Source organism: Oryzias latipes, chromosome 22 (genome assembly GCF_002234675.1).
Source record: "Oryzias latipes chromosome 22, ASM223467v1".
NCBI lineage: Eukaryota > Metazoa > Chordata > Actinopteri > Beloniformes > Adrianichthyidae > Oryzias > Oryzias latipes.
Genome location: NC_019880.2, coordinates 14,171,176 through 14,195,748, shown reverse-complemented (window position 1 = coordinate 14,195,748; position 24,573 = coordinate 14,171,176). Strand labels below are relative to the sequence as shown.

At 38.6% G+C, this 24,573-nt stretch overlaps 1 protein-coding gene across 16 annotated transcripts in view; it reads left to right on the top strand.

Annotated features, from left to right (window-relative positions):
* LOC101172039 (ryanodine receptor 3-like) overlaps positions 1-19,470 on the top strand; it is a 115,803-nt gene extending 96,333 nt beyond the window's left edge. For 8 of the 16 annotated variants that reach the window (XM_023951503.1, XM_023951502.1, XM_023951499.1 and 5 more), the window contains 31 exons: positions 472-568; positions 729-818; positions 2,039-2,151; positions 2,449-2,500; positions 2,587-2,646; positions 2,733-2,832; positions 2,908-2,987; positions 3,065-3,141; positions 4,220-4,293; positions 5,273-5,290; positions 5,816-5,896; positions 5,991-6,079; positions 6,155-6,283; positions 6,388-6,492; positions 8,229-8,310; positions 8,387-9,696; positions 9,779-9,837; positions 10,981-11,155; positions 11,484-11,570; positions 11,654-11,842; positions 11,947-12,077; positions 12,166-12,208; positions 12,299-12,426; positions 12,518-12,578; positions 12,701-12,847; positions 15,529-15,663; positions 16,248-16,404; positions 16,633-16,697; positions 16,910-17,010; positions 17,582-17,633; positions 18,559-19,470. In XM_023951503.1, the coding sequence (XP_023807271.1) occupies positions 472-568; positions 729-818; positions 2,039-2,151; positions 2,449-2,500; positions 2,587-2,646; positions 2,733-2,832; positions 2,908-2,987; positions 3,065-3,141; positions 4,220-4,293; positions 5,273-5,290; positions 5,816-5,896; positions 5,991-6,079; positions 6,155-6,283; positions 6,388-6,492; positions 8,229-8,310; positions 8,387-9,696; positions 9,779-9,837; positions 10,981-11,155; positions 11,484-11,570; positions 11,654-11,842; positions 11,947-12,077; positions 12,166-12,208; positions 12,299-12,426; positions 12,518-12,578; positions 12,701-12,847; positions 15,529-15,663; positions 16,248-16,404; positions 16,633-16,697; positions 16,910-17,010; positions 17,582-17,633; positions 18,559-18,654 (4,183 nt within the window). In that variant the 3' untranslated portion in view covers positions 18,655-19,470. The remainder of the gene's footprint in view (positions 1-471; positions 569-728; positions 819-2,038; positions 2,152-2,448; positions 2,501-2,586; positions 2,647-2,732; positions 2,833-2,907; positions 2,988-3,064; positions 3,142-4,219; positions 4,294-5,272; positions 5,291-5,815; positions 5,897-5,990; positions 6,080-6,154; positions 6,284-6,387; positions 6,493-8,228; positions 8,311-8,386; positions 9,697-9,778; positions 9,838-10,980; positions 11,156-11,483; positions 11,571-11,653; positions 11,843-11,946; positions 12,078-12,165; positions 12,209-12,298; positions 12,427-12,517; positions 12,579-12,700; positions 12,848-15,528; positions 15,664-16,247; positions 16,405-16,632; positions 16,698-16,909; positions 17,011-17,581; positions 17,634-18,558) is intronic. The other 8 variants (XM_023951506.1, XM_023951504.1, XM_023951508.1 and 5 more) reach the window with 3 other exon arrangements.
* The last annotated feature ends 5,103 nt before the right edge of the window (positions 19,471-24,573 follow it).

Below are 24,573 nucleotides of genomic sequence, written 5' to 3'. Positions count from 1 at the left end.
TCTTCTCATGTTATTTCAATATTGGTTTTTAATTAAAAAAATATTTTTTATTGTTTGTTTTTTATCAAAACAGTATTTTTTTGTCAAAATATGAATTAACTATGTGTTGCTAGTGATTTTATACGTCACATTTGCTGTTAGTTTGTATTAAAAGACATTCGAAATAAGGAAATACAGTTTTGATTGTCTTTTTAAAAACATTTTTTGTTATCAACATACTTTTTAGAGAACATATTATGGGGATTTGTGTTGATATTCTTCTCCTGAGGCTGTTATTTTTATTGAAAAAAGCACAAAACTTTTAAAACTTTAGGTCAAAATCTGGCCCCACCCTGCTCATTCACAGTGACCAGTTGGATGTGCCTGCTCCCCAAACTAACCAGCACCAACCCGCTCTGAAATGAAACCTCTTCCCTCCTTTTGCGCTTCTCCTCTCTAACCCAGGCTAATCTCCTCTCCCCCACTTCCCAGGCATCGCTCTATTAACCTCTTTCTCCAGGCCTATCAGAGAATATGGATAGAAACAGAGGAGTACTCTTTTGAGGAGAAGCTAGTGCAGGACCTCGCAGTAAGTATTTGCGTGCTCCCACCAATGTCTGTGATCAGAGAGCGCTGCGTCACTCTAACAATACAGCTCTCAAGCACTTATGTTGGTTTGAAAATAGAAAAGAAAAGCTCCCAGACTTTTCCACTGTGAGTCACTGAGTCACTCTCGGTCATCCATGCAGTGGTTTTCAACAAGACACATTTTTGGCAAGCATGACATCATCGCTGATGTCAGAGCCAGTCGATTGACTCCCGTCTCCCATCCTGCGAAGGTAAGGAAGCATCTCGATGCTTGAGCTTACCTTTGAAATTTATGAAAGTCCTCGTCTTTCCTAAATTTTTACATCCTGACAATCAACACACCATCCACTGACTTAGTTTTATTTTGCAATGAGAAGACAGTAATGAGAGTTCTTAGTTCTTTGGGTGACCTTTACACTTTGTAGTATCTTCCTGGAGTCACGTTTTATAAAAATGGATCAGATAAACACTGCAAATACTAAATCTCAAGAAAGTAAAATGACTCTTGTTTCAAGAAAATGTCTTATTTTCAGTCTTACAAGAAAAGTTATCCTTTTTAATAATTAAAACAATCTTAGTTTAAGAAAAAAAAATTTTTCTTGAAAAAAAAGTCTTCTTTTCATACCATTTTGGCAGTTTTTTACTGATTTAAAGATATCTGATATATTTGACCTATTTCTTGGGGGCCTATTTTTGCAGCATAATAAAGAACATGTCAAAAACTACGGAAACGCTGAGCTGCCACAGCAAAAAATATTTTTTGGAACAGTTTCTCTTTATTACAAGAAAGAAACATCTAAAAGAACAGACTTTCAAATTTGATTATGAATCAATTATTTGTGACATTGCACGAAGAAAAAATATGTTTGTTTTTATACAAATGAAAATCTTTTTCTTCTTAATTAAGTTTGCTTTAGGCAAAATACGCACAAGATTCATTAAGGTATTTTACCTTTTAAACACAAAATGATTGAAAATGATGCATTTTTGGGACTAAAGATACTCAATGACGTGCTTTATGTTTCACTTTCTAGTGCTTTTCAGCACAAAAACCAAAAGAAATCCAATTTCCTTGAAACTATATTCATAGAAATAACATTACACATAAAAGAAGTGATTTTTATGACAGAAAAAAGCTGCGGTGAGTTAAGGACGGACAGTTCTCCTCCCTATTATACAACTACAAGATCCTTCAGGAATAAAGGAGACATGTTTCAACTCTTTTTATTGGTTCCCTGCTGAACATTTTTTCATCCTTGGGCATTTTTCTGCATGTGAGCAGTTGCATTGGTCATCAAATCCATGCATTCAATTGTGTTTTACTTTGCATGCTTTCGTTTTGTCTATTTTCCCAATGCATCCTGATTCTGTTGAGTTTGTAAAAGCTTTGTTCGCCGAACACATTCGTCATGGATGACTTTAAAGGATTTCTACCTGACTTAGTTGCAAAACTCACGCGGCATTTCTGCAGAAAACACAACCTAAAGTGGAAGAGGAGGAGGAGGAGGAAGAAGTCAGAAAGCAGCCCGATCCTCTTCACCAGCTCATTCTGCATTTCAGCCACAATGCTCTGACTGAATGCAGGTGAATACACACACTCACTCACACACACACACGCATCTGGACTAAGCTGCTCCATCTGTGACACATAATAGTTTTGGCTGGCTTCTTTTGGCTGGCTTCTTAGCCTATAAAGATGGCCATAAATCGTGGCCATAGCAGTTTGTAGTGAAGACAAAACATTGTTTTTTAATTTATTTATGCATTTTCCTTTTGTTTAATGGATATATATCATCACTTTAACTAATTTCATAAAAATAAAATGTAAATGCTCGAAACAAAAGCTTTTATCCATTAAAATGGTGCGTTTTTTTCTGACAGCGCTTTAGAAGAAGATCCCTTGTATATTGCTTATGCGGATATGATGGCAAAGGTACGTCATTCCAGAAAATACATTTCTACATTATTTGCTTTTCTCCAATAATATATATTTTATCTATATTTGTGCATTTTGTATAGAGTTGCGCTGAGGGCGACGAAGAAGAAGAAGAGGAAGGAGGGAAAGAGAAAACATTTGAGGTTCCACAGTTTTTCAGGAAAACATTTCTGCATCTCATTTCATATTTTATAAGTTCTCTTTAAAAGAAACCCTCTAATTTCTGCAGGAAAAGGAAATGGAGAAGCAAAAGATGCTTTATCAGCAGGCCAGGTTACACGACCGAGGAGCTGCAGAGATGGTGCTTCAGATGATCAGTGCCAGCAAAGGTACGGTGGGCAAACTCATATTGATCTGTCTTGCAGCAAACTTACTTCATCCAGTAGTGATCTGTATTCCTCCAGGTCGCCTTGGTGCTACAGTCACTTTCACCCTAAAGCTTGGGATCTCCATCCTCAACGGGGGGAACATTCTGGTCCAACAGGTCTGCATCGCTCCTCATGCTGGAGTTTTGACTACTTGAGATTCGCCAATTATTGTTGTTTTGTTGTTTTGCTGCAGAAAATGCTGGACTACCTGAAGGAGAAACGGGATGTTGGATTTTTCAAAAGCTTGTCCGGTCTGATGATATCGTGCAGGTAATGAATACTGACTAAACAGGCATGCGTCAAAGTTAGAAATGTATGGTTGGATTTGAAGCCCTGCAGGTCCAAGTGAAGTCTAAAGATCTTCCCCACAACCACGTTACACTTTAACAAAATATAACCAAGAAAAATTCATTTTTATTCCTAACTTAATACATTTTTTTATTAAACTTTATTCATATGATAGATTAAGAGTGGTAGATGTGGTCAAATGAAATGAAGGGATTGTGTTTAAAAAATGCTTTAGTTTTTCACATTTTTATGCAATAATTTTGTTCAACCCATGGAATAAAAGCTGAAAGTCTGCACTTTAACGGCATCTGAGTTGTTTGATTTAAAATTCACTGTGGTGATGTAGAGAAACAAAATTAGAAAAAACGAGTCTCTGTCCAAATATTTATGGTCCAGACTGTATGTCTTTTTATTTTGGTGTGGGGTTTTCAAATTCTTCTTGACCTTATTCTTAAATTTTCCAAGTTATTGTTGTACATCTTGTTTCAAGTCCTTTAGCTGACCTTATTCTTAAATTTTCCAAGTTATTGTTGTACATCTTGTTTCAAGTCCTTTAGCTTTTTGGAAAGTGAGGTTAGCGCTTGGAGCACGATCTGTTGCTTGGAACCATGGCTGCTGCGGCTTCAGCTGGCATAACATTTTTGCTGGGATTTGTCTCGATTTTGCAGGGTTTTTTTGTGTTTTGCCTGTATTTCTTTGACTCCTTCCTGACATACTCAGTTTAAAAATGTTTGATGTTAAATTTGTTAATTCATTTCCTCTCAGCTGAACAGTCGCAGCCCCTCACTATAGGTCAATGTTGTTTTGCTGCACCCAACGTTCCCTTGCCCATGCAGCGTGTTTTTATACATCACAAATACACATTTTTTTCAAACAGCTGTCTGCCTTTGATTCACAACAATATGAATAAAGAAATACTTCGAAATGTTAAGTTTAATTCTATTTAAAATTAGTCCTCCATCATCAGAAAATGAAACATTTCTTCATTTCTACAAAAAATGTAACAAATAAAATCATTTTAATAAGGAACAGTCTAAAATGCTTCTTTTTTTGTCAACAGTGTTTTGGACTTAAATGCTTTTGAAAGGCAGAACAAGGCGGAAGGTTTGGGAATGGTAACTGAGGAGGGATCAAGTAAGTGTGAAAGCCAAACTTTCTATGGAGAAATGCTTGTTTGCTATTCTTTTAAGCAAATAATTTGTCGATTTTTGTTTGCTACTTGTCCCTTTTAGAATAAACCACAGTAACCAACATAGGTGTTAGTTTAACGTGGCAGACCACGAGTGTCTGCAAAGCAATACTTACGTAAAGATAAGATAAGATAAGATAAGATATTCTTTATTGATCCCACATTGGGGAAATTCAATTGTCACAGCAGTTCCAAAAAGCAGAGAATAGTGACAGCAATGTGCAAAAGTGAGGGGTGTTCCAAAATGTGCAAGTATACAAATACAAAAATGTGCAAAAAATAGAAAATATAAAAAGGGACAGCACTTCAATAGTAAATGTTCAACCTTTTGAATAACTGCAAATCCTTTTCAATCTTGCAACAGAAAAACTCCATGAAATAAATGTTTCATTTTTACTGCTAATTCTTCCAAAAATCAACTTTATCCTATTTTGAAACTCTTGTGTGTCAGGTCTGACCTCTAAATGATCACAAAACAAATAATTCAAGCTTCACGGAACCTTTTGCCTTTAGTTTCTTGTGGCCCAGGTCCATCTCCATGTTTGGTGCTGTCGTGTCATCCTGCCAACCCTGTGCTACTGTATGTCCAAGTCCTGTCTGGGTCATGTTCTCCATTATTTAAAAAAAATAAAAATGAAAAAAATAACAGATGGATTGCATACAGTATGTAAACATCCTTTTGTCATACATTCCCCAGCTCATTACCACTTCATAAGTTCAGGCATAAGTGACGGTAACTTGAACCTCTAAACACCTGCCGAGCTGGACGACTGTAGTGTAAATGTGACAGCTCAGTGTCTCTGGAGTGCGTAGTGACAGTCCTTCTCTGTTTTCTGATTGAATCTAAATGTGTTCTCCTTTGCTTATGTCTGCTTTTGTTTTGTTTGTTCCCTTCTGGTCATATTTTTATGTCATCGGTCGCAGTCAACGTGAGTGAGCGGGGTAAATACACGGTTTAGATACTTATTTATTGCAATGCTGACTTTTCCTTTTTTTCCCCTCTCTGCTCTAATCTTTATTTTCTTCCTTGTCCATCCCTTTCTTCCCTTTTTTCTTCACACTTCTTACTTCTGAATGCAATTTAATCTCCATTCTTTTTAACCTGGACTGAAAATATAAATGCATGCTCTGATATGAGGCCTATGTCAGGCTACCAAAACTAACACAGCTTTTACAAGTGCTTGTTATTTGCGTGTGATCCATTTTTCTTTCCTAAAACTTTATGAAACAAACTAACCAGAGTGTTACCAATTAAATCTCCCAAAGCTTTGTTTGGAGAAAACCACAAAGCTTTGTTGGTAGAGTGTTACAAAACTCATCATTTCCTTTAATAAGGATTATGTTTTGGTCTATATAGTTATGGCTTGTATACGTTTTTGCAAGAAAACGAAAAAGTTAACGCCTAAAAAGTGGAGGTTGCATGTTTTAGTACCGAAAGGGACGAATAATCTGATTTTCTGTTCTCAGGTTCCAAAGTTCTGCAAAATGATGAGTTCACCAAAGACCTATTTAGGTTTCTGCAGCTCCTTTGTGAAGGACACAACAATGGTATTCTCTTTCCCACTTCAAAATAAAGCTGCCTGCACCTGCGTTTTTCAGAGCGAAAAAACAAAAGCTGATAATCGTTTGTGTTTCATTTAAGATTTTCAAAATTTCCTGAGAACTCAAACGGGGAACACAACTACAGTCAACATCATCATCAGCACTGTGGACTACCTGCTCAGACTCCAGGTGTGGCGCACAGGCAGACGGATCTACTCTTTGAAAGACTTTGAATTTTATGGTTTTTATTTCTCCCAATTTAAGGAATCCATCAGTGATTTCTACTGGTACTACTCTGGTAAGGATGTCATCGATGAAGCTGGACAGAGGAACTTCTCAAAAGCCCTGTCAGTGGCCAAACAGGTCTTCAACTCTTTAACTGAGTATATCCAGGTGTGTTGTCTGACTTCTGCCTTATGCTACAGCTTAATTAATAAAATCTGTAAATATTTTGCCTCTTTTGTCATGTGTTTTGACCCGCATGTTGTGTTCTCCAGGGTCCATGCATTGGTAATCAGCAAAGTTTGGCTCACAGCAGGCTCTGGGATGCAGTGGTGGGTTTCCTGCATGTTTTTGCCAACATGCAGATGAAGTTATCTCAGGTTTGTGGACTCTCACTACAGACTCTAAAAATAATTTGCTCAAAAATTTCCTTGACTGTTTGAATACCTTTTATATTTGGTAAAACAGAGTTTATGTTTACTCTTTTAGAGAGCACAATTAGTCTTAACCACTTTTGCCTCACTAGCTTAAATTAATAAAGCATGCACATTTACTACCATTTGTATATTCCCACTTGGTTGTATCAACTTTTACTTTCCTAACTTTAAAAAAATGTTTTTATAAAGAAGTTACATTTGATTTGATGTCTTAAAAATATATAAATATCACCACTAGAGGTCACTCTTGCCATAAGAAGAACCTCAGTGGAAGCAGACTGCAGAAAACCGATTCTAGTCACCCCAAAAAACGTAATTATTGAAAAACATCAGACACTTTACTTTACACGTTACTTTGTAGTATTTATTTTTTAGGAACAAAACTGTAATAAATAAATAAATTATGATATGTAAAGGGAGAAAAGCTAACATAAACCAGGTTCATGTGATCAGGTCATCTGTTATCAGCATCAGCGAGCCGCCTCCCTGCTGCTTCAAGTGACGATGGGTTAACCATTGTGCTATCTTAGATGACCCCACCCATACTTTGACGTATTATTCCTATTCCTACCATGATAAAGGTGGAAAGATTTTATGTAATCCGTTGACACCAGTGAAGATAACAAATCATTAAAGAAAAAAGGTTCAACACACTTTCTAGTGGGTCTAGATGAGCCAACTCCCAATGTTAAAGTGCCTAGGATAGCACAAGGGTTACTATAACTGAAACTTCCATTCAGACTGAAAACGCTTTAATAGTTTAAATTTCAATATTCTTTATATACAGTATCCCTTTTGAGTTTTATAATCTGTTTTATTTTATATATTTGTTTCTCAGTCTGTTTTATTTCTGTCTTCGGCTATTATATTAAGGTAATTTTCATCTTCAAACAAGTTGTTATTTGTGTGTGTGTCTGTGTGTGGTGAGGGGGAGGGGGGTTACAGATGAATTAAACCCTTTTGTAAGCTCTACATCAGTCAATTTATCCTTCCTTCTAGACTATGATAATGTTGAATTTGGATTAGAAATGCACATTTTAAGATACATTTTTCCTCTTTTATGAGTCAAACTTAACTTTCCAATTTTCCTAAATCGAGCAACTTTGTGTCTTGAAACAAGATCACTAAATATTCTGTTTAAAAATATAATGTAAAGTAAAAAAGTACTTCTTTTATTAGAGATATTGATTAAAATAAGATGTTTTCAAGATGGAATTACTCAAAAAGATTGATTTAGGATTTATTGTCTTAAAACAAATTTTTAGCTTTTACTGAAAAGGTACCCGAAAGTTGTTTTTTCTTATATTAAGTGTAATAAGAAATTTTAACTAGAAGCTAGACACAAATACTTGGTGAGATTTTGTGTTTTTGCAGTGTTGGAGCCCGACGATCTGAGGGAGAGCGCAGGTGGAGGTAGAACTTTGCCTGTCAAAGTGTGGTTAAGATTTATAGCATCTTTAGTAGAGGCTCTGTGGAGACCCTAAATGAGTCAGAGTGACCCAACCATCTGCTCCCAGACAGGGGAATAACATCAGCCCTGGCCATGATTGATGAGTGTTACATAAAGAGACCTGTGGCCCCATGCACCGTCTGAAACAGTCAGGGTCATTATAGAGGTCATCAGCATCCTTGAGACGAAACTGCTTCTGCTCACTGAGTTTTTATTCTCCTGTCTACAGGACTCTAGTCAGATTGAATTGTTGAAGGAGCTCCTGGACCTACAGAAGGATATGATCGTCATGATGCTTTCTCTTCTTGAAGGTTTGTGTCCTTTAAGTCTATTAAACATTTTCTTTTCCTGACACAAGCTGCTTTAATCCCTTTTTCTGCCCGATAGGAAATGTCGTCAATGGGACTATTGGAAAGCAAATGGTGGACACATTGGTTGAGTCCTCCAGCAACGTGGAAATGATCCTTAAATTCTTCGACATGTTCCTCAAGTTAAAGGACTTGACCACCTCGGATAGCTTTAAGGAGTATGATTCAGACAGCAAAGGGGTCATCTCAAAGAAAGATTTCCAGAAGTCCATGGAGAACCAGAAGCAGTACTCCCAGTCTGAGATTGAGTTTCTGCTATCGTGTGCTGAAGCTGATGAAAGTGACATGTTCAGCTACAAACAGTTTGTGGAGAGGTTCCACGAACCAGCCAAGGATATTGGCTTCAACGTGGCCGTGCTGCTGACCAACCTGTCAGAACACATGCCACATGACGCTCGCCTCTCCACCTTCCTCGACCTGGCAGAGAGCGTTCTCAGCTACTTCGAGCCCTACTTGGGCCGCATCGAGATCATGGGTGGGGCCAAGCGCATTGAGAGAGTCTACTTTGAGATCAGCGAGTCGAGCCGCACACAGTGGGAAAAGCCCCAGGTAAAAGAGTCCAAACGGCAGTTCATATTTGATGTGGTCAACGAAGGCGGAGAAAGTGAGAAGATGGAGCTGTTTGTCAACTTTTGCGAGGACACCATCTTTGAGATGCAGCTGGCGTCGCAGATTTCAGAGCCGGACCCGGTCGAGCGATCAGAGGATGATGAGGAGGACAGCCAGAGTGTGGTGGAGAACCAAGAGGAGGAGGAGGAGACGGTGATGATGGAGTTTTCCTCCGCCTTCACCATCGCATGCATCTCCTTGAGAAAGAGCCTCAGTCATTTCCGTCAGCAGCTTACTCTGAAGAGCATGAGGCGGAAGTACAGGAAGTTCAAGAAGATGAACGTGAAGGAGATGGTGAAGGGCTGCTTCTCCTTCTTCTGGATGATCATCACAGGCCTCTTCCACTTCATCTACAGCCTCATTTGGGGCTTTTTCCACATCTTGTGGACCACTCTGTTTGGGGGCGGTTTTGTCGAAGGCGCTAAGAACATGAAGGTGACAGATATTTTGGGAAACATGCCCGACCCAACTCAGTTTGGGATCCACGGAGATGTGCTGGAAACAGAAAAGATGGAAACGAACGAAGCGTCGGTGTTGGCGGAGATGGGTCAGATGGCTCAGGGCGGGGCAGCAGAGGCCGACCTGATGGCTGAGTTACTGAACATACAGCCTAGGAGGGAGGGCAAACATGGGAGTGAGCCCGGTTTGGGAGATGTTTCTGAGGTGGTGGTGGGAGATGCTCCCTCCATAGCCAGTGCTGTAAAGCAGAAGAAGGCACAGGTACTGAAAGGCTTCTTCAATTTGTCTTTTTTTTTTAAATCACTTTAAAAAAATGCTTTAAGCTTTCCTGTCTTTGTGATAGATGGCCGCAAAGAAGCGGGATGCTCATGGAGACTACAAATCAGACTCAGAAAAAGGAGAGTGAGTGTTTTGTGTCCAGCTTTTGCTGACAGAAATGCACCCAGAGTAACAACCAGGTGTTTTGGTAAAAAGATGTAAAGCCTTCGTCAGAACTGCCTTTATGGGTAGATAAACAGCCTGACTGTTAGAAATAAGGAAATTATACAATCGGAACCTAGTTTGTGTGGGGGTCCTTCAGTCGTCTTACGGGCACTGACATTTCACATGCACACCCCCATCCCTGCAGCATTTGGTCGGTAAAGAGCTAGGATGCCTCTTATGGAGGAAAACATAAAAGACAAGTCATACAACAATTGATTAGAACATAAAAAGATGGTCAGGAAATGCTGTGGCTTACACACTGGGGAGGAATTGTATAGATAAAAAGATAGAAAAGAAAAAATGTACAAATGAAAAACCATAAAAGGCATAATACTTAAATAAGTAGGTTTATTAAATGAGTTATATAAAAGCTAAGTTGAAAAGATGTGTATTTAATTTGCATTAAAAATCTCCACAGAGAGGGAGAAACTCTCTGATCCTCAAGTAAGTTATTCCACAGGTGAGGACCTTGGGACTGAAAGGAGGCCTCACCATGAGTCCTGGTTCTCATAGTGGGTACAGATAAGAGAATAGAACCTGAGGATTTGAGAGCTCTGGAGGGTTTGTAAGGACTGAGGAGATCTGATAAATAGGAAGGACCCAATCCATTAAGACATTTAAGAACTAGAAGAAGAATCTTAAAATCAATCCTGAAGCTGACAGGCAGCCAGTGCAGAGACTTTGAGACAGGACTGATGCAGCTCTCTTCCTCGTATTAGTTTAAACACGTGCCAATGACTAGAGTACTGTACAACAGCAGCACCAGAACATCGTTAAGTGTGTGAAAGATACACTTAGCAAACGCATGACAATGGTACATTCCATTTTGTGACGCCCCTTAAGGTGGCCACACAAGCCTCAAAGTAAATGTAATACACACCTGCACTCCCCTTAAGACTCTCTACAAGCCCGAACCACCCAAAAACCTGCAGCATCCGTGCAGATCAACCTCCCGTACGGGTGTATGAGACTCAGGCTTAAAGGTTGTTTTGAGTTATCACAGCTTCTCACACTTCTCACAGCATGCATGACGTTTCACTAACAAAGCCTTTGTGGTTGCAGCTCTGAGGACGGGGAAAAGAAAGACAACGATAAGGCCAAAGACGAAGGCCCTCCAGAGAGTCCAGGGGAGGAGAAGCGAGCTCCAAAGAAAAGACTCGGTGTGAAAAAAGAACCACCAGAGGCCTTCATGGCCAGCTTCTTTGCTGGCTTGGAAGTCTACCAGACTAAAATGCTGGTGAGATGGTTTCCTCAAAGCCCGGGGCGTGAATGCTGTGTTTATAAAAAAGTAAAATCCTTTCTGTGTTTTTTTAAAAACCTTGTGCGTTACAGCACATCACGGCACATCACTTTACATAAAACCTCAAATAAGGCCTTAATCTAGCCAAGGGCAGCATATTCTGCCTCTACACAGCAACACAAGTCTGATTTTAAATTAATCTCGTACAACAATCGTGTGCTATATTGCCTAAATGAAAATTACAGTAGCTCACATCTGTGTAAAATAGAACATATAATTGCTGTAAAGAAATATTTATTGCATGTTTTTTCCTCATATTTTTAAGAACTACCTGGCCAGGAATTTCTACAACCTTCGCTTTTTGGCCCTTTTTGTTGCCTTTGCGATCAACTTCATTCTTCTTTTCTACAAGGTATGATTCTTTTTTTCATTCATTACCGTCCAGAGAGAGAAAATGTAGGCGTTTACAAAAAAGAGTGGCCTTTTTTTTTCCAGGTGACTGGGGATTACTCGGATGAAGAAGACCCCTGGACCAGCAGGAGGAGAGCCGGAGAGGAAGAGGATGCTCTAGAGTACTTCGTTCTTCAGGAGAGCACGGGTTACATGGCCCCGACTCTTCGATGTCTGGCCATTCTGCACACCATTATATCTTTCCTCTGTGTAGTGGGATACTACTATTTAAAGGTACAGGAACTTCTACACAAAAAACCTGACATGTGTATGGAGGAATTTCCTAAAATATTTTCCATATTTACAAGAGGTGAGTGAGAAAATGCTTTGTGCTGCAGGTTCCTCTGGTTGTGTTCAAACGGGAGAAGGAGATAGCGAGGAAGCTGGAGTTTGCCGGCCTCTACATCACCGACCAGCCGTCTGACGATGACATTAAAGGACAGTGGGACCGATTGGTCATCAACACTCCGTGAGATCATCAATTTGACCAAAATTCTGGGTCATAAACATGTGTAAATAAAGTTTTATTACTACTCCTTTTTTTCTTGTTTTATCAGCTCCTTTCCAAACAACTACTGGGACAAGTTTGTCAAACGCAAAGTAAGTGGCTACATCTTTTACTTAAATTTGCAAGTTTAAAATCAAGCCTTTTTAAAATGTCTTCTGTTTTTCTGTGGCTTCTATTTTTAGGTGATAAAAAAGTATGGAGATCTGTATGGAGCAGAGAGGATAGCAGAGCTGCTGGGGTTGGACAAGAGTGCCCTGGATTTCAACCCTACTGAGGAAACAGTTGCCAAGGAGGCCTCTCTTGTGTCATGGTGAGAGATAAGACCAATAAATAGCCTCCAGGTTTGGCTGAAGCAAAATCAAAGGGTCAAGTGGAAAACGGAGCCTTTTCTCTGCCACCAGGTTAAGTTCGATTGATACAAAGTACCACGTGTGGAAAATGGGCGTCGTTTTTACTGACAACGTGAGTCTCATGCATATTAAAGTCTCTGTTCTGTCTTTGTTTTTTATGGATCAATTCAACATGTTTTTTAATTGGGACTGACATATTTATTATATTTCTAATGGATTTTGCTCCTTCATCAGTCCTTCCTGTATCTTGTTTGGTACACAACCATGTCCATCCTGGGCCACTACAATAATTTCTTCTTTGCTGCCCATCTGTTGGACATCGCCATGGGCTTCAAGACTCTTCGCACTATCCTTTCGTCTGTCACCCATAACGGCAAACAGGTGAGGAAAAGCACTGGGGTGTCATTCTTCCTTTTCAACAGCAGGGGACACTCCAGTGCTGGTGGTTGAAGTGGGCTTCCTAAGATAAAACAAAGCAGTAAAACTAAACCATAAAACTGATTTAAAGGCTCATCCTGTGCATATTTTACAGTTCATAACATGCACGAATATAAAATTATTACTATGATTATTAATATGATTGATGGGGAAAATTTTGTGTAATTAATTTTATTTAGAAAAGCACCTATTCTTATTCAAGATTGTCTCAAAAGCCAGGAAAACAACCGACTAAGCTTTCATGACTAAATGACATTCGATCCAAACTATTTCATTAAGGATTAATTTGTGTGTATTTTCCTAATTTTTGCCATTTTTGTTTAGATTTTTAACTCGTCAGATCAGGATCAAGGTGCACCAAAAGTCATAATGATAGAAAATGCCATGTATGGCTTTTTTGCACTGTAATTTCAAGTAAATATGCCGCAGCAGGAGGATCTTATGTGACACACTTATTTGGGTGTATTTTATTTTGAAAAGAACATTCTATATTCTGCTATAACCCGTCTTACTTCAATTATTACAAATATTTAAAACCAGGCTGCATGGTGGCACAGTGGTCAGCGCTCTTGCCCTACTGGGGCCCTCCAAGAAGGCCCCAGTTCAAGTCCCAAGGCCTGTATGTGGGGTTCCTTTCTGTGTGAAGTTTGCATGTTCTCCCCATGCATGTGGAGGTTTTCCCCAGAGACTCTGGCTTCCTCCCACCATCCAAAAACATGCTTCATTGTGCATGGGTGTATGATTTGTGGCCCTGTGACAGACTGGCAACTTATCTAGGATGTCCCCTGCTTTCGCCCATGAGTGGCCATCTTCTAAACCCTTTTTGTCACTTTCGGGGTCATGGGGCTGCTGGGACCAAGGGGACCAAACGGGTTTAGAAGATGGATGAATTAATTTTAAAACCATTTAATAAAAGAATGGCTTGAAGGAAACAGAAACATACATAAAATGTGGTTTTCTAAACAAGAACGTGGGACTTTGTGGCTATCACTGGGTTTTAATCTGTAGGAAACTGACCCAAATGACTCTTTTATTGTGAAATGTTGCAGATCCCTGGACTGCGAAAATAGGAAAGATATGGACAAAAATAGAAACAATAAAGAGAGCATGCAGGAAACTATAATGCATTTGTCAAAAATCTGCTAAAGGACAAAAAAAAAAGTACGTACAACTGTAAAAAAACTGGAAGGAGACAGACAAACTCAACAACACTAACATCTATCATAAAACAAAACAGATACAAGTTAGTGTCTGCAATCAAGATGTAGATATTCTTGAATAGGAAGGAGTGCAGACATGTGTAAAGGCAGAAGGGTAAGCACCTTTGTATCCTAAAATCCAATATTGCCTCTTTTACTTACAAAGACATGAAAACGTAAGAATCATTTGATTTTTTGAAATTATTTAGTCTTTCCTCAAATAATTAAAGCAACAAATGTAGACACCAATCTACTGAATGAATCTCCTGTTTTACTTTACCTTGAAATGTATTGTTTAATAACAAAATTTGAAAGGCAAGTCTGACATGTGTGTTTGAATTTTTGTCTTTTCTATACTGAAAGGTCCAACCTTTTTATGACTGGCTGTGAGAGAATTATTTCCAAATGATAATAATGATGAGGCAAACGCTACGTTAGTCCGGCATGATGTCAGTTATTTTAACAGGGGGTCTATTTGCCTGCTTGAGCCTGTTAGGAGCCACTTCCAGCAAGTGTAATTAAAATGACAGGAAAACCACAGCCGGAGCTGCCCCCAGGGAAAGGTGCAAGCCCTGTATGTTCTAATGAAGAAAGAGGGAAACATGTATGTACTTGATGGTGTCTACATTTCTTCAATTCAAATTTATTTGTATAGCCCAAAACCACAACAGTTTTCTCAATGGGCTTTATCAGATGTGAGGTGAGAATTGACAATTAGATGTACCAAATTCGAGTATTTCTTTTTCTGTAAAATCTTTTCCAATCTTGTACACATGTTGTGTATTCTTTTATTGGATCAAAAATTCTACACCAGTGTTGATTCTCAGAAAATCTTATCTAAAAACATAGTTCTATTATTTACAACGTTTTGTCTATGTTAAAACCTTAATTTTATGCGCAAAACAACATGAACCTAAAATGTACAGATCTTTTAAATGAACTTTAAAGAAAATTATTAGTGCTTTTGTTTAAATCTAAGCATAAGTCCTTATGACAAAAGGTGCCCTCTTGTGCTTGCCTTAGGTGCGTTAATATTGGGAATAGGGTCATCTGGAACCCACAAGACGCTGAACCTTTTTTCCAATGATTTTTAATCCTCTCTGGTGTCCATGACAGACATGAAATCCTGTCCACCTTTGTCATGGGAGGGTTAACACGTCAATTAAGGGTGGGGTCATCTAGACCCCACAAGCTGCCCAAAATATAAACAGATATCACAGAAATGATGTAACTCACAGGCGCAGACTACCCAGAAGAGTTTGCCTTTGCACTCATAAAACCTGTTTTTTTACATAATTGAATCCATTTGAAAATCACTGGGAATCCCACAGAGTTCTTTTTGACAGTTTTACCAAAAGATGAATAATTTTCAGTTTTTTCTTGATGTTTAGAACTGAAAACCGTCTGCTCTGTCCTCCTCTGCAGCTCGTGCTAACGGTGGGTCTGCTGGCCGTTGTGGTTTACCTCTACACAGTGGTGGCCTTCAACTTCTTCAGGAAGTTTTACAACAAGAGTGAGGATGACGATGAGCCAGACATGAAGTGTGATGATATGATGACGGTAAACAAGACCTGATGTTCCAGCTACTCACAATTTACAGTGGAGCAAAAAAGTATTTAGTCAGCCACAAATTGTGCAAGTTCTCCCAATTAAAAAAGTGAGAGAGGCCTGTAATTTTCATCTTAGGTATACCTCAACTATGAGAGATAAATGGGGAAAAAAGCCAGAAAATCACATTGTCTGATTTTAAAATAATTTATTTGTAAATCACGGTAGAACATACGTTTTTGGTCACCTACAAACAAGCAAGATTTCTGGCTCTCACAGACCTTTGACTTCTTCTGTAAGAGGTTCCTCTGTCCTCCACTTTTTACCTGTATTAATGAAAACTTTTTGAACTCCTTATCTATATAAATACCTATGTTCCACCATCAACTACAAATAGGTTCTTTAATAATAAGACAATGTGATTTTCTGGATTCTTTGTTCCCATTTTGACGCTCGTAGATGAGGTATACCTATGATGAAAATTGCAGGTCTCTCTCATCTTTTTAAGTGAGAGAACTTGCAAAATTGTTGCATGACTAAGTACTTTTTTTAAACTTAATTTAGCATCTAAATTGACTCCCTTCTTTTTTTTAAAGTGTTACCTGTTTCACATGTACGTTGGAGTGAGAGCAGGAGGAGGCATTGGAGATGAGATCGAGGACCCAGCTGGCGATCCCTATGAGCTCTACAGGATCCTTTTTGACATCACTTTTTTCTTCTTTGTCATTGTCATCCTCCTGGCCATCATCCAGGGTTTGTCAGTCGTTCCATCGTTACTCATTCCTCAGGTTACATTTTCCAGCAGTTGCAAAAATCCACCTAAAGACTGCAGCCCTAGTTGTTTACCACTGACATGCTGACACTTTGGACGCATTGCAAAGCTTCTCTATACAATAGTTTCTCAACGTTACGCTCCCTACTATATCCCAAGGGAGTAGCAGTATATACTATATGCTCACGGCTATTCCTTTGTGGCTGCAGGTTTGATTATTGATGCCTTTGGAGAGTTGAGAGACCAGCAGGAACAAGTCAAAGAGGACATGGAGGTGAGCTGACATTTTAGTTGCAGCTGCACTTGCATAAAGAGTGCTGATGAGGTTTTCTGAGCAGCAGGAGGGAAATGAAGAAGATTGGGGGTTTGACCTTCGTTTGCAGATTGTGGTGACTCTTATATCTTTGAAAAGTGTCCTAAAATCCTTATGCACCAAATGCAATCAAGTCAAAAATCTAAGTGATGTTTTTATTTATCCATCTATAGACCAAGTGTTTCATTTGTGGCATCGGAAATGACTACTTTGACACAACCCCCCATGGCTTCGAGACCCACACTTTACAAGAGCACAATTTGGCCAACTACCTGTGAGTCATAATAATCATATCTCACCATCATATGTTGTATTTTTTATTTCAACCACAAAATTAGCAACTTCATTTGATTAGCTTTAAATTACTCTCAGGATGTTTAAATGTTAGTTCTCCAGGTTAAAAAATATATATATATATTTTTCCATATCAGTGTGCCTCTCCTGCACGCTTCTGTCATTTCTTTTTTAATAATTACAATAGAAAATCATCTAGTTTTCACCTGACAGGTTGACAGGGCAGCAACCTCATTATGTTGCTTCATTACATTTTCAAATCCATGAACTTTATTGGAGAAAAGGTGTGCAAAAGCGTGACTTCATTTGCTATTCAGTTTCTGTGATGCTCGCTGATAAAGCAGTCTGTTGCCATTTACACTTCATTTAATAAAAGAACATGGTAATGGAGATAGAGCCTTTCATCAGAACTGGTAAAAACCACCACAAAACAGAGAATAAAACATACACCTGAGTGATGTTAGAAGCTTATTACATCAGAATCCCTGTACCCCATTGTATTCTTGTTGAAATTAATTAGCTTTGAACTGTTTTGTTTTTATTTTTAAAAGGTTTTTTTTGATGTACCTTATCAACAAGGATGAAACGGAGCACACTGGCCAGGTAAAGTATCACTGTCACATGAATGGGCATATGCTGACTGGAAGGAATAATGAACAATTATATGTGTATAAACAGCATTAAGATGTCGGAACGACTGGACCAAACAGCCACCGTAGCCGGGCAGTATGGGATGTAAACAGAGTAGCGGAGCAACAATAAGTGATACACATTGCTTCTTACACTTTTTTCGCAAAAATCTATACTTATCAGACACTTATCAGCGTACCTTCTTAGCAGTCGTCTCCTCTGTAACCGCCTTGCAGCATGCCTCCGCCGTACCAAAGTGTTGTACCTGATGTTGGTACAGTTGTTAAAAATTGGTCAGCAAAATTAAAGTTTGAATAAGTAAACTATCACGAGAAGCACGGCAAAGCGCATGGGCCTCTATTGTTCTTTCTCTAATTGCTTTGCCCCACCCACATAATTCCTACCCAATCACATGTTTTTGTTTACAAGCTTTCCTTCACAGAAATGTCCGCTAGACAGCAGTCTGAATACAGACCAAACACAAGGTTCAAGATTCAGTCCTGACCAAATTAAGTGGGCTCGGTCTAGACTAAAGGACTTTCCAGTTTAAGTACACCCTAAAACACAGTTGTAGTTAAGTTTTTTCAGCCTTTTTCTCCAAAACTTTATCGCCATGCAAGGTTCAGACAACTGGTAGCTATAGGCCTGGAATTAAAAAGCTTTGTGCATTAGTTTCATCTTTGTTATCTTAAATTTATTACTGGGATTGAGAAGGGGGAAAAAGCGCGTGACCAAACGTGTTGCTGAGGAATATTCTGCCTTTGTGCATTGGGTAAAAGTAATAACTAAAGTTTCAGTATAAAATGTTTATCTGTGTAAAAGTCATTGGATTTTTAAAGGTTTTTTGTAAGCAAAACCTCACAAAACACTAGGATGAAGTCATTTTTTCTCCATGCAGGAGTCGTATGTGTGGAAGATGTATCAGGAGCGCTGCTGGGATTTCTTTCCTGCTGGTGACTGTTTTCGTAAACAGTATGAAGATCAGCTTGGATGAAGCATCTACCTTACCTCCTTCTGCGTGAAAAGACATCCTTCCTGCAACTAAGATAACTCTACGACTACAAAAACTAACACTCAGCCCAGATTTGGACTTGTTTATGTTAGTACAGTCTAAATGGACCTGTCACTTGCTACAAGTGAGCGGGTTCACTTTGAGATTCTGGACTTGTCTTTGACAGTGTGTTGCCTTTTACTCCACATAACCTGATCATTGCACAATCTATTCATTTTTTTGTTTTTGTCTTTTGGAAGAACTGTGGGTTGTGTGGGGTCTGAGATAACGTGCTTGTCTCTTTATGCACAATGTATGAATGTTAAACTTGAGACTTAATGCCAAAAGAAAAAAAAAAGGAATTTAGAAGGTTAGCAAAAATGTGTGTGGTTTTTTTGTGAAATTGCATATTAAGGCAAGAGAAGCATAAAGACAGGTTGGAGGGTAAATAAAAAAAAAAGCCTAAATTCTTCAAGTGCCTTATAGTACTGTGTCTACATTATAATGACGCTATGCAAAACTTTTGTTTAATTATTTGTTGTAAGTTTGTACAGTAGTGTTACTAAAGTGGTAACATAATTCGTTAGAGTATGTAGTTTGTGGCAGAACGTTTTCCTCTGAACATGGACGAACAGATTATGTTTTATTTTATTGCTGAACTATTGCTGATGTTCAAGTGTATAATTGACATGAATGGCACTTATCACTGAAACGTGAAACAAAACCTTGCTATTGTATGGCCATTTGTATGTAACAGCTTTGTTGAATCGTGCATTTCTTTTGAAGAAAGAAAATATTAAAGAAATCAGAAGAAATCTTTGTTTTGGCTCTTATCTTTTCTTAATCTCTTTGAAATTCAAAAATCTGAAATGTTAAATTATTTTTAGATGTATACAGCATTAATAAAATCTGCATCCCAAGTGACTTTCATGCAGTCTGTGAGCCTCAGTAAACAAACTGGCAAAGCTGAACACATTATGCTGGTCAGAGAGGTGGGACAAGGTCCCAGTGGGGAGCATCATGGGAGTTTTGGGCTCTGTTACCTATGGTGCCACCTGTCAGCTCACATCATGTCACCACACCTCAGGCACCACACAGTGCTGCTTCCTGCTGCTGCTGCTGCTGCTGGGAGCAACTTGGAGGCAGAAGCTGTTCTGCAGGACTTTCTGGCCCAGTGAGGAAGTCATTGTGTTGAATTTTGAGAGTGCTTCAAAATGTTACATGTGAAGTCTCTTAAAATTGTGCATTTTTTTTGATTAACTTTGTCATGTCTTTGTTTATTGCTTAAAAGTCCCACTCCAATCATATTTTGACTTGTTTTAAAATTGTCCCGAGTGGTCTTTTAATTTTGATTGTGCTATTTTTAGCTAAAAAAAAACAAAAAAAAACTGGGACATAGTTTCTGCAGAGCGGCAGTAGTTAATTAAAAATTCCCCTCTGAGTTCTGGGCAAGACTGTTAGCTGGAAGTAACCCCGGCCCCACTTCCTGTCACCCATGTGTTCATACGCTCTTCCACAAGCTTACACCCCGTCACACCCCCAACATAACATTATAAGTGTACACACATGTGTACACACATGTACGTCCCATCATCATCAGGCAGAACGTTCAGATGAGCAGCAAAGATGTGAGGCTGGATGCTGTTTTTTCTAACTTCAATGTCGCCGGTTTGAGTTTCATAGCTGGATGTGTGTTGACTCTGCTGACTGATCACCTTTCACAATCCTGCCTGGGGAAAAACACCAGATATTTGAGTTTGATTTTTCTTGTTTTTTTTTTTTAGCTGTCCCTTTACTACTTATTGCTCATTACCTGAATTTAGTGTTTTCCATGGGATGAAAAGTCTGAGGTGTTTGGAAAAGAAGCAGTGTGACAGCCCTGAAAACCTTGGGGGTAGTAGACAGACAAGGCAAGCTCACACAAAAGAGCTCTGTAAGCTGAGAGGCATCACTAAATCCAACATCATGGTTCCATCAGGCAGTTGAACATCTCCTTTCAGATGCACTACAGCCACTGTGTTTGAGGTGATAGTGCAAACCATCATTCATCCACTCAAACCCCATCAGGGACCACTAAGGTAAATGCATGCCTATGAAAGAGAAAACCACAAAGGACAAGTAAACTGTATGAAAAAATGCCAGCTTTTGCATGTCCCTCCTCTTAGTATTAGGCTGTCAATACACAAATTGCAAAATATAGTAATTCTGTTTGGATTTGACAAAAACGATGTTCAATATAAAATTGTATTTTTTTTATTTGAATATTTAAAAAACACATAAATGCAAAGATTTTTAAGTTGAGGTTTGGTTTATAATTTATGGCTTATGGAGTTTGATTCACACAAGATTGATCCTCATTTCCTAACGGCATAATTTCCACAATTCCCATTGATGATGTGGCTGAAAGTTGTCGTCGTGGGCCCTGCATGGTGCTGGTTGTAGCGGAGTGACAGATTGCAGGGTGGAAAAACAAAAGGCAACAGCGTGAATCACAGTCTGTGTTGTCACCCGGAGCAGGTCACCTGCAGACAAGTCTCCAACTAGTGACAGGAGTTTTTCATAAAAACTGCAAAACAAACACCATGGCAGCTACTGTATACCAGGTGATGGAGAGATGAAGGGAGAAAGTTGTTCTTCAACTCTGATGATTGCCAATCTAAATTGTTTTTACTTAAGATTCCTCACATTAAATTCAATTTAAGCGCATTAAAGCCTTATGGTCACACCTGTCCTTCTGGGGGAGATACGGACTGTCCGTGGGCCAAAAATGGGCTAACCTGGAGACGGGTGACCTGCATGAAAGAACCCAGCAATCACCATGCTCATTATTTTGATGCAAAAGAACAGTTTAAAATGTCTGTGATGTTTTAGATCTTTTTTTGTGTTTTGAAGATCTCAACTAAAAAACGTATCCAATACAACGTTCACATCAGTGGCTCCAGATTGTGTGCTTTTCTAAAACAGTCATAATAATCTGTGCAGTGTCCCCCACACCGTCTTGGTACGATCAGCTGTGTTTTTACACACACCTGTGATTGACATTCTTATTAAGCTTAAAGAAACATGTTGATTTTTTTCATGTGAAACGAGACCAAAGTGAGATTAAAATGTTGCATGTTTGCAAACTTATTAAGTGCTTCGGACTAAACGAAATATAATAAAAGTGTCCTTAATCTTTGCTCCACTTTCTTTTTTAGCCTTTTGGTATTACCCATAATGCCCTCCTGCTGTGAAACACAGTGCAAGGAAAAAACTTGTGACATGAAAAAAAGAAAAGTAGCAATGCAGGACATAAAAAAATTGTAAATTCAGAATAGACCAAGATTTAAAGGAAAAGTGTAATAACATAAACAAGGAAACTGTACTATTATAGCATTAAACAATAAAGATACGGTACCAAAAACACATTTTATGTGATTAATAAAAACAAAAACAATATCACAAGCTTAACGACAATATGCTCTTCATATCCTATAGAAAAAACAAAATTTGCCTTTTTTTTTTTTTGTTATAAAGGGATAAAATCTCCAACAACACAAAGAGTTGAATTCATCACTGGCTGTCAATTCGTGTCATTTTTTATGTTTCTTTGCAGCGTGTTTGCTCACAACGTTTCCGTGGGATTTAAATCTGGGTTTTAGCTTTGCTGTTCAATAACTGTTTAATGTCCTCTTTTATAGCCATCCCTCGCGGGATTTATTTGAGTGCTGTTGAAAGGTCCATTTCCAGACCAGCTTTCAAGAAGATCACCTCACATTATCCCCAAGCCTCTTATCCTCAAAGCAGAATGGCAGCACTAAACTACTGTTTGTCCGCCTGCTGCCATGAGATTCTTCTTCTCTTAAGCTGTCTTTTGTCTGCTCCAATCACATATTTTGCCATTTTGGATAAATGATGTTTTTTTCTCCTCCATCATAGCACATTTGTCCTGAAGTTCTGCTCTCTAATGGTCCTTGGGGAATGTTTGTTTTGCTGTATTGTGGATTCATGTATTTATTTTTATATATTAAACCTGATTTTATGAGAATATCATACAATTTTTCTGTGTCATCATCTGGAGAGGAAACTCTGCATCCTGCAAAGAAGTTTGACATCATGGTATTCACCAAAGAATTTAAATATAGGTCTGACCTTTTGAGGATAAAGACTTGTTCATCCATGCATCTTTCAAACTTGCTGAATTCTTTTTGAGGTCAAGGGGTTGCTGGAGCCTATTGAAGCTTCCGTTGGACACATTGCACAATCATATTCAGATTATAGAGACAATTTAGAACAAACAATTATCGTATCCAGGATTTTTTGGGCTGTGGGAGGAAGGCGGAATACCTGGAGAAAAACCAAAACTGTGAAACTTTGATGTAAATGTATGGTGAAACATAGAGCATATTCTACTGTTTCCCTGTTGTAAAGTATGTAAACCGCAATGCAAATTCTGAAAAAACATTATGGCGTTGTTTTTGTGTTGTACACTGCCATGCTTACAGTTACAATTCAACCTGGGAGAAGCAACATGGAATCATCACGTTACAATTCAGCGAATTACAGCAACTTAACGTAAACAACTAAGCATTATGGGAAAATAAAAAGGTGCAGGTTTTAATTTCAAAATCAACTGCTCAAGAAAATGCTGGAGATGTTTCATTTGCAGGTTGCAAGCACGTCTGCCGAGCGTGATTGCAACCTGCACAAGAAGGACCAGCGGGCATTGTGTGGCTGGATTTGAACCAGGGCCTTCTTACTGAGAGGAGTGAGTGCTCAAAAGCTTTTCATTGAAGACATTTCTCTTTTTTCATGTGTTGCAATAAAAATGGAAAAAACTGATAAACACAAAGCTGCTGCTGAAGTCACTTCATCACCACACCAGGCTAGTTCAAAAATTTTATTGATAAAGAAAAAGAACAGTTGAACTTTATGAAACATAAATGTGAATGGATTTGCCATTAATTATAGTTTACTTGTTTGTTTGTACACATTTTATTTACACTTGATTAGAAACACAAGAAATCTGGAAAACTTCACCTGAACTGTTCAGTACCCAGGTATTTATCTCTGAGTCACACTGGTTGAATTTTTGTTTAAAGAAGTCTTGGATTGTTTTTAGGTCAGTGAATCAGATCATTCGAAATGGACCAATATCGACTATAATCGACAACCACAATTCATGATATGAAACGAATCATTGTTAAAATGAACCACTAACCTTTAAAAATAAAAAGTGAACAGATCTAGGAAGTTCATCACATTAATATTTATTACATCTTCCTTTTCAACAAAGAAAAAAAAAGCCATCTTGCTTTGAAACCTGGTAGACAGTAATATACTCCATTGTCAGAATCTTACTTTATATTTCTACTAGCACTATTAGATTTGTAGAAAGAACCTTTAGTCCTCGCCTCCTGATCTCTGCGACACTTAAGGACGGCCAAAGGCATCTGAGAAAGCTGCAGGGCCAGCAGTGCACTTGTGCAGGGATGAAGGTGAGTGCCACTGAAGCTGCACATGCCGGATCTTCCCTCCATGGTGTTCTATTGTGCTGACAGGGGACAAACCAAGAACAGATCCATCTCTGATGCTGTGGCATTAACCTCCCCTGAGAGGATGAACGAGAGTTGAGAGGATTTTGCCCAAAGGCTGGATTTTTCAGGCTTGCATATGATGTGTGCAAATCAGCTTTAGATAATGTGCTGCATGTTTTGACTAGAAAATGTGTACGGTCAAATAAATAACCAACTAATCAGGTTTTGCCTTTCTTTTTAATTATAATTGTTTGTTTGCTGAAATTAAGAGAAGCCATATTTTTGTGATTTATTGAAAATGAGATAAACTTTTTAAGAACAGTCCCCTCCCCATGTCTGTGTCACCTTCCAATCCCCTTCCAATCCCCCTGATCACCTGTATCTGTTCACCTGCCTGTTTATTGCT